The 18,164-nt window shown below is 33.0% G+C and overlaps 1 protein-coding gene across 2 annotated transcripts in view; it reads left to right on the top strand.

Annotated features, from left to right (window-relative positions):
- Positions 1–18,164, top strand: part of LOC126778428 (ribosomal protein S6 kinase alpha-5-like) — a 104,822-nt gene that overhangs the window by 31,209 nt on the left and 55,449 nt on the right. For both annotated transcript variants that reach the window (XM_050501942.1, XM_050501944.1), the window contains exons 3-4: positions 11,925–12,058; positions 12,690–12,774. In XM_050501942.1, coding sequence (XP_050357899.1) covers positions 11,925–12,058; positions 12,690–12,774 — 219 coding nt within the window. The remainder of the gene's footprint in view (positions 1–11,924; positions 12,059–12,689; positions 12,775–18,164) is intronic.

The following is an 18,164-nucleotide window of genomic DNA, read 5'->3' as shown; positions in this document are numbered from 1 at the left end:
TAGCCATGAAATCCTGGCGGACATACAGAGTTACTTCCGAATTTATGATATTTGTATAGATAGTGAACAATATGTTTTGTCGGTATATAATTCCAGAATTAATGTTTATGTTATATATATGATTCCGGAACTAATGTTTTAATTTTGGATTATTTTATGTTATTACTATATATTTACAATTTAAAAACAATAACGTACTAATGTTACGTATTTTGCGGTGTATTTAAAAAAATATTTAATGTACAGTAACTACAATAAAAGTTTCTATCGTATGCTCTTTCGATAGTTTATATATAATAAAATTTTGGAGATTTTTTTTTTATCTACGGCATTTACTGATTGTTATGTCCTTTCACACTATACGGATTTTATTTTATTTTTAGGGGGGCGTAGAGCGTTGACAGTAATGGACCACCCGCATGATAAACTCTCTCGACATAATGAACCCAATTGTTCAGTATCTGTCAAGGTTTTTTTTTGTCGTAACCGTGATATGATATTTAGTACTAAACAAAAAAAATCTCCTTTAACACGTAGGTATTTAATGATATTAAAAATTGCATCTAGTTTTCGCTTGCGGTTTCGTACGTGTGTTGGAGGAAGGTCAGGTGTCGATAAGGTTACGTGGTCTCGTAAGAAATCTGAAATTATTCGGAAAAATATCTTTACGATAAAACCAAATATAATATAACCACAATATAAATATATAATAACAATTTTCTGAATATATAAATCCACAACCCGCATTGAAGTAAAGTCGTGGGAAGAGCATAAACGTTTTATTTTAAGTAAAATATACCATCGACTTATGACTAAACGCTTGAAATATACATTTCATCTTAATGTTTATTACCTTGGCAGGTATATAAGTAATCAATGTCTAATAAAGTAAAAAAATCTCTATAAGAGGAGTTGTTTGCCCAGTAGTAGGAAAACGACTGTTATTATTATTAATAATTGCAAAATATTTAGTATTTTATTATTTATTTCATAGTATATAATATTTATAGATTAGTACATATGCTTGAATGAATACTTATTTCTAGTAATACGATGTAATGTAATGAATTATTTCGGTTTCATTTAAAAATGCCCTCTACCTAACTGCGAGTGAGGTAAACAACCCCAAGGAACATCTGCCCTTTGTGGGAAAAAAAGCGCGCCACCTGGCCCGTAGCCGGCACTTTTGTGATATACACTGTTCGTTTGTGCCTGGTATATTGTTAAGTTACTGCGGCATATATAATATATTAGACAATACGGATCATAAATAACTTTCTTAATTTACTCAAATGAACTTAAAAACTAAACGTATAGAGTATCTTATTGATTATCAATGTTTGTGCTCATTTTTTCGTTTTTATTTCACTGTTATTGTCAATAATTAAGTTTTGAATGTAATGAGTTTTTCTATTTAGCACACGAAGATAAATATATGTGACCTTATACCTTATTAGGAACCGCGAGCCAACACATCACGGCGGTTTATCATTTTGTCTAGAATAATAATGTTGGTTATTTAAATTCTATGAGGATGATCATGGTATCCATCAGATCGATTTCAGCCATGGTCATACTCCATGATGGTTTAAATTAAGACAAGTTAATTGTGCTGGATATTATAAAGCACATGTGTGTGCGCAAACTTAGGTGCTATATTACCTTACTATAATTCTATTGTAGTATAAATTGACACGATCAGAGAGATATCAAGTCAATGACTATTAATGGTCTTCAAAGGAAACCCGGTTTGATGTAATAGTCTGCAGGCGTACAAGCTAGCCAATGAACCAACGGGGCAGGTTTATGCAGATTTTATTATCTTACCCATAGTTTTAAAATAGTTTTTTCATGTATTTGTTGGTTACAAGTTTCGTTTCACGCTCAACGACCAGGAGGCAAATTCTTCTAATCTATAACGATTACATTACGTTACCGATTCAATTCTAATCCAACTGTGATTATTCGTTATTTAATCGTATCGGAAGCGAACCGATATGATGTTAACATATACTGTTGTGTCAAAGCCAAACTTTATGATTAACTTATATGCCAATAGTCGATACCTAAATTTAAGATAGGAAAACGGATAAACGGCAACAATTACGTCTCGATTCGATTGCGATATAGTGACAATTTGTTATTAGAATTGGTCCCCAGTACAGACTGTTTTTGTCCGAATAAATGATCCTTCCGAGAATTATACACATTTAACGACGTAGTGGGACTGTTAAAATTAATAATGGCGTTTCGCGAAAGGTATTCTGGCAAGTGTAATTGTATTTATACGCGAGCAATCCAGACTTCTGCAGACTGGATTTTTGAATTTAAATTAAGACTTAATTTCTTGTTCGATTTAGTCTGATCAATAAATTTTGATAATATAAGCAACGTGTAATGCTAATTTATTACTCGACTTATAAGTAACATAACTTTACTTGTGTTATTAGCATTTATGTATTAAATATGGAATATATAGGTGTTAGGTAACCCTGTGTACTTTTTTAAAATTTCATGATGCTGGAGTAGTTAAGATATGATAGCGTAATAAACTAACACACTTTGGAGTTTATAGTAGTAGCTTACATATGAAGAAACTATTATTTTTAATTAAATCGAGAGTTCACCTAATGTAAGGTTAAGGAGGTATCAATTGCGAAAGGTCATGTTTAAGTGTTACCATTTAATGTGGGAAGGTCGGTGTAAAAGTATTCACGAGACGGAGCTTTAAAATATTTTCACTATCTCGGTTCGAGCCTATGACCCAAAGGTCAAGGACGTAACGGCCAAACGCTAGGGTTCGAAGGGTCGTAACTCTGAAATACGCCGAGTTCAACATTCTTAAAGCCGTGTACGACTCAGAGTAACCTGTTACGAACGGGGTTATCTTATGAGTTCACGATTTATTTTTTTATATACGATTCAATTATGAAGTTTTCAATTTCATCATTATCAATCGCCAACCATGGGTCTATCTCCATATCCATATATCCAGCTGTGGATTACAGATTGGTCGAAATTTGCCAAAACACCTAGAGCGCCGTCTTCCGCATTCAGTTGGTCTTTTCAGATATCTGGAAAAATGGTCAGTTTAATCTATTTTAATTCCTTTCATGACAAGTGCAAGAAGTTAACTGAGCATATCGTCTAAGACTAGACTAAGACTAGAGATAGAAATTTATGGAAGAGAAAAACTGAACATCAAATTAATGGAATAAAGATGAAATAGTATGAAATATGAAAGAGTTTAATCAATGAATTTTCATAGTATTGTGTTTTGTGATGTAGTAGAAATATGGATAGCCGTCCGTTAACTTGAATATTCCGAGAGTCGTATTATACTCAGAATCAGATTCTCAATGGGTAGTCATAGTTAGTCTTGGTTTTTTGGATAAAACATTTTTCAATTGTTAATGCAAATAGAAAGCGATTATTTGATTCCTATAAAGTCTTTTAAATGTAGAAGTCATCACACTCTCGTTTTCATCGAGTTGAATGAATACACTACAAAGACACGGTTCAATACTCGCTTCCATTGCAAAACTCGGCTGTGTTAATCAATGTTTGAACTACGTTTCGTTCAAACACTTTGGTCGTCTGACTTGTTACGAGACGATCTTTTTGTTGGACACTTAACTCTTAGATAGTTTTTTACTTTTTCTGATTGGTTAAGTCTTTTCTTTCGGACCTGTGGATTGGTTGAATATGTCATTTGTAATCGTGATTACAGAAAGAGCGGTTTAAAGGTCATCGAATATATAATTCATTTTTCATATAGAAACTTATACTGTGATTTTCATATAAATTGATCTCCAGGAAAACAGCTTGCCGACCCGACGAGGAGACATGATAAAAATTTAAAATATAATCAAATAAGCCTTGTCGAAAGTGTGACATTCAAGAGAGGACACGAGTTCGCGGTCGTACGAAAATATGACCTTATGAATATTGAGTTTATTTCAGTTCATTATCTGTGAGTTTTGACAGACCAAGCTATAGGCTACGAAGATAGGTTTATATTACAATACGGTCCTATTGTTTCTCCATACTCTTGCTTATACGCTGGAATGGAAATAAGCACTGTATGCCATCTTTTTTGTATGATATATTGATTTTGTTACGGCTCAGTAACATTCTTAGTATTGATTATATAATTAACCGTAAAATTTATAAATTTAACGTTCAAGTGATGTAATTTGTTTTATACATTGATAAATAATATGTCAAATGTTGTTAGGTTTTACTGTATGAACGGTTATGTATTTCGAAATCATAAAATATACATATGTTTAGGAAATATTATCATGGTGATGTTGTGGTGGTCTGGTGTCGCGTCACATTTTTTTTTTTTTTTATAGAATAGGAAGGTGGACGAGCATATGGGCCACCTTATGGTAAGTGGTCACCAAACGCTCGTAGACATTGGCATTGTAAGAAATGTCAACCATCGCTTATAGCCAATGCGCCACCAACCTTGGGAACTAAGATTTTATGTCCCTTGTGCCTGTAATTACACTGGCTCACTCACCCTTCAAACCGGAACACAACAATATCAAGTATTGCTGTTTTGCGGTAGAATATCTGATGAGTGGGTGGTACCTACCCAGACGAGCTTGCACAAAGCCCTACCACCAGTAGATATTATTCTACCGGCAAACAGTAGTAAGTAGTATTGTTGCGTTCCAGTTTGAAGAGCGATTGAGCCAGTGTAACTACAGGCACGAGGAGCATAAACATCTTACGTCACAAGGTTTGTGGCGCATTTAAGATGTAAATGATGATCAATATTTCTTGCAGTGCAAATATCTTTGGCGGTGGTTAATTCATTTAAAGTATGTTAACGGCTTAATATTCAAAGTCCTAATTAACATCACTGAGATGAGATGCCAATACTTGTTTTATATATTTGTTTAGAGATTATGTACAAAAGAATGTCACCGTTGAAACATACATATATTTGTTTATATACGTCCAACGATAACACAGTAGTGAAACATCTTTGTATATATTTACTGAAGCAGTCAGTACGCAGCTTTGATATGTTAATGTATTTAAGGTGGCCTTGAGAGGTGCATTGTTACCTACTCGAGGTATTTCTTCTCCCTGTGACGAAATAATATTGTCATATTTAAAACTCAACATGGAAAACATTTAATATAAATCATTTTGATAATACGTGTACACACGAACGGACTGACAGGATGAATAACTATTTTTAATTTAAATTCTATTTTTATAAAAAAAAATATTATACAACTTTAAATTAATTAAAGATCAGAGTTAGACCTAGAGGTTGTGTAATATTGATTTTCTTAACAAGGAGCATGTATGTAATAAGTTAGTTTCATTTTCAACAATGTTTCCACTAGCTATTGTTTCAATGTGTCAACGACCCGAAAACGATCTATTAGCATTTTATCAGTTTTTATATATACATATACATTATACATACGTCTGAATGTCACGTGACATGATTGTATTGAAATAAGTCATTGATAAATTATATATTGCAAGGTATAGATATATGTCTATGCAGTATTTAAGTCGAACGATTACGATCGGTTATTATATCAGAATAGTTCAACTTTAAACTGCATACAAATTATTTAAATATTTTCATTATTTGAAAGGCCAAGTGAGTGACACCTTATCCTTATCCTATCACTGAGCTGTCCACATATGTTATTTTACAATAAAATATCAATATAATATTGATGTTGTAGAGTTATCGGACGTACCTACCGATTCAATTCTTATGAATGATTTTATATGTCTACAGGACTTTATAATCCTTTCGACTATCCTAAGATTTCTACACTTACTACTAATATAAACAGTAACAGCCTATGTCCATCTGCTGGGCTAAGACCTCCTCTCCCTTTTTGAGCTTATTCCACCACCGTTGCTCCAATGCGGGTTGGTGGAATGGGATGGCAGAATTTCAGTGAAATTAGACACATGTGGGTTTCCTCACGATGTTTTCCTTCACAAATTAAGCCAATAAAGCCCAAGTCTCGGGAGGAGGGATGAACGGGTTTTTACGGACCTTCCTTTTCCCCTTCTTTTTTTTGGTTTGGGCGACCGTCCACTGTGGGCTTCTTCCCCAACGGGGTTCTTATGACCCGGCTGCAAACCGGACCTACCGGAACACAACAGTACTAAGTATTGCTGTTTGGCGGTAGAATATGTGAATACCTACCCAGACGGGCTCACACAAAGCCGTGCCATTATCTTAATGATGAATGAAATATTTAACCGAACGAATTCATAAGCGAAGGTACGAATAAAATATATTAATATTTAATTAAAATAAAGCTAATCACATTCGTCAGTAAAAACAATAAAAAAAATTCACAAACACGATTGTGTATAATCGTTATATATGTCTTCGCGACCGTTGCGGGTCGTAAATATATACATACGTATAGATGAGTTTTCCGCGAGTTCAATAAACTCGTATTGTAATCAACATAATATGTGAAACGTAATGATTACTAATGCGACTTTGTACTTTAATCCTAGTAAATAAACGTAGAAGTACCAAGTTACCAATTGTACAGCGAAGTGTTATGTTTTAATATATTTCGCGGTTGTAAAAATTACGACCCAATAGTTAGAACACGTGAGTACCAATCTATGTTTCCGGGTTCAAACCTGAGCAAGCATCATTGTGTTTTGATGTGTATATTTTTAATTATTAGTAAGTAAACTTGCATGTATTGGGGGGGGTAATACTTGTAATATTAGGTACCATATGTCCTTTTCTATACATCTGACAACGTATATACAAACAATTTAGTGGTGATTTGTGGAGTGGTTTTGACGTGAAAAGACTTTTGTATTTTATATTTTAGATAGAATGTTAATATGTGTTTTAGTTAAAGGTAAAATTTATATTAAATTCATTTAAAGAAATGTATCATTTTCAAGCTAAACATGCTTCAAGCGTTGAATTTATTTATTAGTTATTAAATATCAAATAAAATCTTTGATATTTTCATTTTCATAATTTCTCGAACGATAGAAATATATGAAAACAAAACTTCTGCGTAATTCTCGAAACGAGAGTTATTCTGAATCGCATCGTGACCTTCGTCCGTGCCTTTCTCCGAGCCGGTGTTAATAAGGCAATTTGCAAGCCGGCGGCATTTGTAATGCGATGTTTGATAATGTTATATCGGCTGCCTAACTATCGTTTATTTACTTGTTTCATATAAAACTAATATTATAAATGCGAAAGTAACTCTGTGTGTCTGTTACTGTTTCCAAAGCTAAACCACTGAACCGATTTTGATAACATTCGAATGAAGTAAGTTTGAACTCCAAGGACAGACATAGGCTACTTTTTTACCTAATACCCTCTCCCCCAAACCCGCGGGCGAATACTAGTTATTTATATATTGTATCGTGCAATTGCTGCGCTACACGTTGATCTTAACTAAAGATCGCAGATTGAAATAAGGATGTTTAAATAAATTACAGTAAGCGTAATTTGTGTTTATAATTCATCGTGCTCGGCGATGAAGGAAAACTTTGCGACAAAAAAAATGATGCGTTTGAAATTCTTGTTTCTCGTTTTGTTTCCATCCCGATTGGGTTAAACCTTCTCAAGAAGAGACGAAGTCTTCGGTAGTAGCAGAGAATTAACAAGCAACAATACGATGGTACCAAAGCGTCGTGTTGTTATTCATATTAAATGTAGGTATAAAGTTTTAAATGGTCACGATGCCTATTAGAAGTAGGATAAAATCGACTTCTTATATTTGTTTACATATATACATATTTAGTTAATTGCCGTAGTGCAATCATACTCAAGATTGAATCCGGGCCAGTAAGATTATCGTGTTTATAATTCGCCTCGTGCTCGACGATGCAACAAAACATCAAAGATACTTACGTATCGGTTTAAATTCCGTCAATTATACGTATATCCATAAAGTCGCACAAGAGCGGCTTCACGGAATAAACTCCAAGCCTATATATACCACTTATATTGAACACGAGTGCGGCCTTTACCCAACAGCGCAGTTAATGATCTTGTAAAATGACGATGTGTTTTTGAGAGCATGCTTATTTAAAGTTTATATTTATTTTATATACGTATTTATTTAAACATCAAAAATTATCTTACATGCTTTTATAATTTAATTCAGTATGTTGCCAATGATCTACTTAAATGAATTAGGTAAATAAGTCGAATTACCACGCGTAATACATGGTACGAGAAATGAAATTGACTCAACATTTCACAATATTTGAAGTGTTTGTATATGATAATAATTATTGTAATACGGAATGATTCACTACATTATTTTATTGAAGAATATATCCAATATCCGGAACAAAATTGACAAGAATGAGAGTTATTTCACACATTTTGGTAATTCATCGGTGATAGTTTACAATAATTTTCGATATAAGCATGACGATACAAATGTACTTGTAAGATCAATCAAGTCATTTAGTAGCGTCTTCTGTTTAATTAGGTAATTATTTATGTAAATAAATCTAGGAACTCGATTTGTATTTACTTCTAGTTGAAGAATAGTTGTTGTATCGATTTGAAATTTTACAAATAAATTTCATTCGTATGATAATAAAATAATTTGATACCAATGAGTTTATTGATGAGTGTTAAATGTTCCAATGTTGGACAAAGATCTCCTGTAAAGTAGGAGCGAGGGTTTCGACCTTACTTCACCACGCTGCTCCAATACATATTTGGACTATAATTTTATCCGACACATGCAAGAATCCTCACGATGTCTTCGGCCGATCGGCCGAAAATACAGTGGTACTAAACCGGACATGAACCCGCAATCCTCGATTAAACTACGCGGGTTCTAATCACAGTGCCAGCTTGGCTCGTGTGGATAATGCAAGTTAACGAATAATCCCTTAGAGTTAGAAATAATCTAGGTTCGGGCATAAGTTTAATACGTTATTCTGATCTAAAAACAAATGAATGTGGTATTGTGTTCGTCTTTATAACAATAACATGTATGAAATATACCGCCTTGCTACTACTTTGCGTTATCATGTTAAATGCCCTTCATTAGTAAATAAGCAAGTATAGTCTATAAGCTATTAAGATAATGTTGTTGTTAGGTGATTTGAAACGCGCGATCAATTACTTAATTACTTAAAATTCTAATGAAAACACCAGAGCAAATCGAAGCAGGCATCTTAATTCATTTGTAATTAAAATAAAATATATTAAACAAAACTTCTTCCATTTAATTGTAAGATGATGATTATTGCAATACGAAATGGTACTCTTTACGGCCGTGTTGGGTTGCCGTCCCATCAGATTATAAGAGTTAGGGAATAGAGAGGGAGCCTGTGTTTGCGCACACACTTGTTTACTATAATATGTCCTGCGCAGTTTGCTAATCTCTCTGTTGAGATTGGCTGCCGTGGCCGAAATCGGTCTGGAAAATATTATTATATATAAAAAAAATTACAGTAAATTAAATATGTGATCGGGATTGCGAATCAAATATAGGTTTTTAAGTATAAAGGTGGGCGAACAAATTAGTGACTAGATAGCAGTTACCTTTGAACATAGACACTGTCTCTGTTGTAAATATAAACCACATATTACGGGATCTATGACGTCATATCTCATTTTTTTTATAACTGACGATCCAAACCGGAACAATTTGCCGGTAGTGTAACTGGTGAGTAGGTACCACTGGTACCCACGAAACAGTCTTACAGACCCCCAGAATAAATTCCATAATGGTGATTGTTATATATATATATATATATATATCAAATAATACTATGTTAAAAATAAAATCAATTGCAGAAATATTTTAATGATTTAAAAAATTTATATAGAAAATTGTCAAGTCTATAGGAAATCTTCTGAAGTAAGCTCGCCTACACGCGAAGTAGGTATATTTTTTGGCGTCTTTATTTTTGGGATGAAGTTGAACGACCGGCCTAGGATGCATTCATCAACTAGGTCGTGTTCTGTTATTGATGTTCAAGATCAACGTACATAAGATTTTTAATGTTGTCTCGAGTGTTTTTAAACGAAAATTCGTTATTTAAATTGTATACGTGTGTGTATTTCTACCAACCCGCATTGGAGCAGCGTGGTGGAATAAGCTCCAAACCTTCTCCTTAAAAAGAGGAGAGGAGGCCTTTAGCCCAGCAGTGGGACATTCACAGGCTGTTACGGTGTATTATCTTACTATAAATTATATCAGCGTTATTACCCATTTGATTTTCAATTGCTTCGCAAAAATTAACGATATATAGAGTTAAACGAAAAACAGCCATCGCATTCGCATACACGCGCCTACTCTACCACTAACTCGGGCATTACCACAAACTAATATGATTCTATATTACTAAAAAAACCTCATATAATTTCTGTTGAATTAATTTATAATTTCATTATGATCGTAATATTTTGTACCCTTACATTTTATTAGTATTTCTTGTAATGCTTTCAAATAAATCGTATAAAAAATTATGTTTAAAATGTACCACGCGATTTTAACCACGTAAAATAATATACTTGTATAAGTAAATTTTAATAATTATATTTTTATATACAGCTATTATAAATAAGCATATATTGAGATAACACAAAAAATTACAGAAATGAAGTTTCAACACCAGGTAGGCACTGTCCATCTTTAAAAAAAAAAACAATTGTCACCTAACCGGTGCCGGTTCCAACCGGACGTATCCGGTTACTTGTTGTAACAGCTGCTCAATGATTCACTAATTACTAGTTAGCGTCCCGTTTTCTTAAAACTCGTTTGTTTCATGCGTCCCTGTGATAATTTGGTTATTTATTAATTTTCTAATTCAATGCATTAACAGTTAATGCTCATCATGTCCATTTTATATATCAAAATTACATATACATAGATAAATAGATATATAGGTAGCTTTAATTATATCCTACTGAGTTACACATGAACCAGATTATATTTTAATTTATGAAAATTAAAATATATACATATAATTAAATAATAAATAAATCTGTACAAGTGTGATGATGCAAATGGTTGACCACTCAGCTTATTTCGTCGGTATCACGGCGTTACGAAAATTGCTGTTGGTATAACTGATTGTGATTTTTAGACTACGACGCCATTTGACCGGTCACAGTAAAATTCGGCAAATACTTCGGAAAATAATAAATCAAGTACAAATATTACTATATATTTAACTCGCCGTTATATGGTGCTATGGCACATCAAAGAATACTTTGATCATCACGGCAATAGCTATAAATTTGGGCACGTAGATTGTTTAAACGCGGCTCGCTTGCCGGGCATTAGTTGAGTAACTACTGAGTTTCTTGCCGGTTCTTCTCGGTAGAATATATAGTCCTAACCAGTGATGGCTTTTTAAATTTAATTTGACTCAAAAGTGCTCTCAAGAGCCTATTTGAATAATGTATATTTTGATTTGAATTATTATATAACATAATAATCCAAATTTCAACGTTTGTTTATATGTTACAAACTATAAACTTAACGTTGAGAAGTTCTTCATTAGATTTGTAAGTTAATCTTCTGATGGCTGACTGTCGAAGCCATATTGAAAAACATGTACATTTATAAGTTGCAATGTATTTCATTACGTTGCATCATAAAGGGTTTGTTTGATTGAGCAAAGGTAAACGGCACATATCTCGGGGTTACTTTAATCTTACGGTGACTTCCATATATAATGCCAATCTGCTTATTTATTAGAAGGGAGATTTAATTCCCTAATAATAATTCCTATCTTACCCTAGAACAAGCTCTAATCAATGAGCATGTATAAAGGCTTGCAAAGACAATAAGAATAATCCACATATATATCATATATATTTCGCAGGAGTGATCATTTACCATAAGTTAGTCCATTAGATTGTCCAAAATGTGCTAATCTTCTATTTTTCCTTTTTTCAGCTTACGGCAAAGTGTTTCTAGTTAGAAAAAGATGTGGCGTCGACGAAGGGAAGTTGTACGCTATGAAGGTGCTCAAGAAGGCTTCTATTGTACAGAAACTAAAGACGGCGGAACACACACGGACAGAGAGACAGGTGAGTTATTCGATATTCGTAAATAATCGCTGGTCAATAGGAGTCCCATTTATTTATAGTCTGCGAAGTATTTTTTCGATTCCATTCATCTCTATCTCTTAACATCCATATAATATCTTTTTACAATACGTAATTTTCCATTGTTTTTATAAACGTATTAATGCACATGTACCTGTCTTGTTCCCATTTTGATCACGTGATATGTGACTGATTTCGACAAATTAATATAACGACATGAATTTTCCTTTAAGTTTTAGTTTTTTTTTTTAATTAAGTTTAACTTGAGCACCTAATCTCTGTGATACTATAAGCCAGTATAGTGTATCATCTTGTGGTCAGTCTTGTGTTAATAGTTTAAATAAAATTATTCATGTAATGTCTGTACGTTGATTGACATTTGGACAAAATGCGATGTTACATACCAGCATAACTACCAACCAGGTAGTTGCTAACCATGGTTCCTCTAATTTATCACATTTTAAAATATGTTTTGTTATGGCATCTTTTTTTATCAAATTTACTTCAATGTTCGAACAGCAAATTGCAAAAAAATTCTTTTGTTTTCTCGTGCGTTATCGTGACGTATTGTTTGGGAATCTCTCAAGTACAAATGAGTTATTTTTATCGCTAGGTCCTAGAAGCTGTGAGGGTGTGTCCGTTCCTCGTGACCCTTCACTACGCTTTTCAAACCGATGCCAAGTTACATCTCATTCTAGGTAAGTGGTCTTTGTTTTTAAATTCATTCTTGTTGCTCCCTTTGTTAATTTTCTTTGATGTTTTATTGCGTTATTACTTTATTTTCACCAGTCTCGTTCCGCTCCTTTACATTATTCCCTAAATTGCTTTAGGGAAAAAAAATTGCGAAATCTTTATCGGATGCTTAGTATTTAGTTATTTATTACTCGTAACTATTTACTACATAAATTGCCATTGGCATTATCGCAATCGAATCGAAACGTAAACGTTACCGTTTAGTTTTCCTATTTTCCTAACATACCGATTCAGTTGCGATTTAGTCGAAGTTGATCGAAATAGAATCGGAAACGAACGTTTTTTTAACTTGAGATTTTAATTGAATTAAAAGGAAAGGTATACAAATACAAAGAAGGAAGAATTACACAAATAAAACATGTAAATCATTATAAACTGATATAACAAAAATAATTCGTATGACGACGGAAAACCGTTAAACTGACATTATTCAAAGTCCACTATCATCAAAGATCGATAAAGAGGCAAAGACGTTTTTGAAGATAACGAAAGTCTCATTACGACACGCGTTGTGTCACAGCTCAAGACTGCACTTTGACGCCAAAGCGTCGCACATACATAGGGAACTGGCGAGCAATATGATTTGTTCATGTTTTGTTTAAATGGCTCCCGAGTTCGTTATCGATTCGTGTACCAATTTTACTAATATATAACGGTTACGATACGTTCCCAATTCTATTCCGAAACGAGTTCGCCCGAAATGTGCATCGTTGTGTTATAGAATAGGTAAACTTCGGTAAGATTCGTTTTGATTTTGCGTTGACTTTGAACTAAATAATGTCAAATTCATCACGGAGGAAGGATGATTATTTATTTATACGGTGTACTATTAAATGCGATACGTAACGCCCGATTTCATCGGAACTACACAGCGAACGACACCTCGGTCACAATACTCGATAAACATTTTGTACTGACGTTGTATACTAACGTTTACGATGCACTGGTTCGAAATTACAAGAGAAGCGACCCATAGCGTTTGAACGTGGCCTACGACGTCAATATGCCGACATTAGCGTTTTAAAGAGACCACAACAGTACATTTATATAGTAAATGACGCGACGGTGTGACGTAGTGAGCGGCTGATGACGTTACCCAGAGGCTTATGTATATGAATTATGACGAAACTTGTATAAGTGGTAATATATAATAAAAAAATATATGTTATATCTAGATTAGGTAACTGCATTTAATATATGTATATAATCAAAAAAGAACTGAGCTATTGACAATCTGAAAGATTGACACTCCACTTTGGATGTTTTTAAGAAAGTTAAAATTAAAATACATACATCACAGTATATTTACGACAACGGATATCCACAATAATGTTGTTTGTTTTGATAGAAACAGTGACACACTTTGTATAAACCCGAGAAGTAAAAAAAAAACTTGTAACATAAAGATTCCGTCTTCGCGAAGTTTCATTCATTTATTCATTCATTCATTCTTCCTTCGGCATTGGGTGTTCGCTGCATGGTATACAAATGGTATATAAAAGTGTTAACATTGAGTTTCTAGCCAGTTCTTCTGAATAGAATCTACATTCTGAACCGGTGGTAAATTTATTTAATCTTATAAATGACGATGTCTAATGAGAGTGTCTGTAAGTACCAGTTCGAATAAGAAGTTTTTTTTGTTTTGTTTTTTTGCTCCGAAATTACTGAATGTAATATTAGAAATCGAAATGTTTAATAATAACACGTGAATATTTTAAGTATTTTTGCGTTATTTAATGATATAAATTATAAAAACGAAAAAAAAAAAACAGTTTCCCCAATTCAAGAACGGAACTCGGAAATGTTGCAAACCGGTGTTTTAGTATAAAACGTAGCATTTGCGATTGGCCAACCTGTGGCAAAACACTGGCCCACTTGGACCGACCTTGGCACACTGCGATATGCAGAATCTAAACGAATTGTCGTTACTTATCTTAATTTTTGTTAGATTTTTTGATGCTAATTGTAAGTACATTTTGGGGTATTGCGTTTCTCATATTCACATTGAGTTGACATTTTGCTATGTTTGCTAACTTAAAGCATCAGACCAAACCTGGGAATCTGACTATGCCTTTTATCAATTACTAACACACATTTATAACTTTTGAACCTGTAGTCGTATGGATACTGGAGAGCCTATACCGTCGAGCTATTCTGGCATATTTTTAAGCGATTAATAATATTCCTGATAAAAAGCTCTACGTTTACCAGGCTATGTATCAATGTATATAACAAATATATCCTCGCATTGTTGTGTTGACTAGTCTGTGTAATTACAGACTGGGAAGATACTACAGTCCCACGAGGACAAAGGATTTCGTCGTCTCACGTTATCTCTACTCTTTAATTTCAAACGCATTCCATTGCGTTGCATTCCATTCTGTTTTACAAGAACTTAAATTGATCAAATATGTTCGAAAATGAGTGGAAATTAACTCTAGGCGCTATCGCTTCTTGATTTTGTTATTTAATTTTTTGGCACTTAGCCGTTCTGACTCATATTTATGAGTCATTTTGTACCATTGATATATAATTTGTAGATAATTGGATTTGATTTGTAGATTTCATATATTGGATTATAATATAACTAAGAAAAATCTCTATCTCAAAGCATATATTCCGTGAGTGAGATATTCGGTCAAGTCAATCAGAAGTTAAAAGTACAGTACAGTAACAGCCTGTTAATGTCCCACTGCTGGGCTAAGGCCTCTCTTTAACTTTTGAGGAGAAGGCTTGGAGCTTATTCCACCACGCTCCTATGCGAATTGATGGAATACACATGTCGCAGAATTTCAATGAAATTAGACACATGAAGGTTTCCTCACGATGTTTTCCTTCCACGATGTATTATGTCTTCGATTAGATTCGAGTTTATTTAAAAAATAATCACCATGGCCTTGATTTTGAAGAGGTAAGAATAGAAACCCGCGAGTAATAAATACATTACTGAGTTTTTTATTTAAGTTATTTATTTATTTGAGTTGACGAGAATCTTGGTATAATAATATAAACAATAGCATTTTCTAGAAGAATAAAAAGAAATGAAAGATTAACAATTTTCTTAAATTAAAATGATCTTTAAAGCAATTACTCAGCTATTCCAAAAATAACGGTAAGATAAATTTATTTATAGAGTTTAATTTGTGAACTCGTGAATTTGTGAAGTATTACTTTTTTTCTGGTGAATCCTAAGACAAAACCGGCTAGACAATATTAAAATAATTAAACTGACCTCTGGACGGTGAGTCATATCTATTCCGCGAGCCTCGGTCATGGTTTCCAGACGAGATTTAGAGAGACTTTAACTAGAGATCTTAAAATAAGGAAGATTCGTTGAAGCAATTAATTTTAAAGAACATGTGTGTAATTTGCTATTTTTGACAGTTGACCGTTCGACCCGGATGTGATCGTGAACGCTCAAGTATTGTTTACAAATAAGGGACTCGAGTGTCAAATGCCACGGGACAAGCAAACCTTGATTTAGCGATACACACTGGCGTCAGTGGTGTAGCTACGTGGATAAGGGCCTCGATTTCTAGACTCGGCCACTTGCTATGTCTTGACAAAAAATGGGCACAAATATGCACGTGCATATACTAACATATTTTTTTTTTCTTTATTGAAATTAAAAAAAGTATTGATCATTTTGTTTATTTTGTATCTAGTTTCATAAATAAGCTAAAGACACTTGCAGATGTATTACGATGTTTTAAAATTCAAATTATTTCATTTAACGTAGAAGTACAAGCGTTGTTGATAGTTCGAAGTAAAAGACTACTACCGACTCGAGAAATATAAAAAAAACCTCGAATGTCCTAAAAATAAATTTTGTCTCAGTTTATATACAATTTTCAATAAGATCGCTCATGTTATTATCTATGAACTCGCTAATTGTATACGTTTTTTGAAAGTTTTTCTAAAGATTTATAGTGTTCAAAACGACGTTCGTTTCGATTTTATTTCATGATTTTGAAACACTTGATTGGTTAAAAATATTTCAAGATGTGTAGATTGCAGGTCAGCTAAGGATACTAATATTTAGTATTTAATATTAATTATAATATTTTAAGCAATGTTTCCATATAAATAAAATAAAATATATAAATAATAATAATAATAAGAATGTGAAGGTCAAGATCATTAAAATAGTACGCTGAAATACGCTTTAATAGATATGTATATTTTAAAATAAATAATATTACACGAATCACGATACACTTGCCCTTGACGTAAACTTAATGTATTGTTACTTCATGTTAATTAAAGCAAGAAGATTAATTAATTACTTTTAACTAGTGCTCGCTAAGTGGCTGTCTATGATCGTTATTAATATTTGAGAAATTCCTATTCAAAATTAATTTATCGAATATGATCGCTTACTTTATATTTTTTTACCAAACAAAAGAACTAGAAAATCTTTATTTTTTTAAAATAATTGTATTAAATTCCCTATTATACCCCGAACTGCCTTTACAGTATTTCATTTAAATTCAATCAAGTGTGATTTGCAATATACATCGAAATATAGACCGTAATTTAAAAGGAATAAGTTGTAATTTAGCAAGAGGACCAATAACGCATAATCTGTACTTATTGGGTGTAATTTCTGTCAAATCTGGCTTGTTATTAAGCAGATTTCATTTATAATTTTGCTATATTATGATCTCAATAAATCTACGTTTAAATTGAGAAATTTTATTTTGGTCTACGGCTGTATATTATTCATCTTTATGTATTGATATTTTGAAATGCTTATGAGTATATAACTATGCAGTCATTGCAAATTAAATAATAATAATAATATCCTGGGACATTATTCACACACGGCCATCTGATCCCAAATTAAGCAGAGCTTGTACTATAGAAACCAGACAACTGATATACTACATACACTACTTTTCTTTTGTAAATACATACTTATATAGATAATTACACCCAGACTAAGGACAAACAGACATGTTCATGCACACAAATGTCTGTCCTGAGTGGGAATCGAACTCACCTTCGGCGTGAAAGGCAAGTAACCAACCACGCCAACCGGCTCGTTATCTTAGTAAATGTTTCTTTGTCAAATTTAAAGAGGTTTTTAACGACTGTTTATTAATCTGGGACAGTTAACCTATTTTTGCACGTGGGGTCGTTTCCGCCTTAGAAAAACATTTTTAGAACTAGTAACTTCTACTTCGTAAAGTTTTGTTCCCGAACCAGCTGTCTTCAATAATAATAATCGTTATTTATTTTTTTAAGGAAAACAATAGCATGATACAAAATATGTTGACATTAAAAATACAAAATACAGACAATAGACCCAATTACTGTTTTCCATTGAATTATG

The sequence above is a fragment of the Nymphalis io genome, chromosome 26, assembly GCF_905147045.1.
Source record: "Nymphalis io chromosome 26, ilAglIoxx1.1, whole genome shotgun sequence".
Taxonomy (NCBI): domain Eukaryota; kingdom Metazoa; phylum Arthropoda; class Insecta; order Lepidoptera; family Nymphalidae; genus Nymphalis; species Nymphalis io.
The sequence above is the reverse complement of the archived record's forward strand: the minus strand, read 5'-3'. Positions and strand labels throughout refer to the sequence as shown.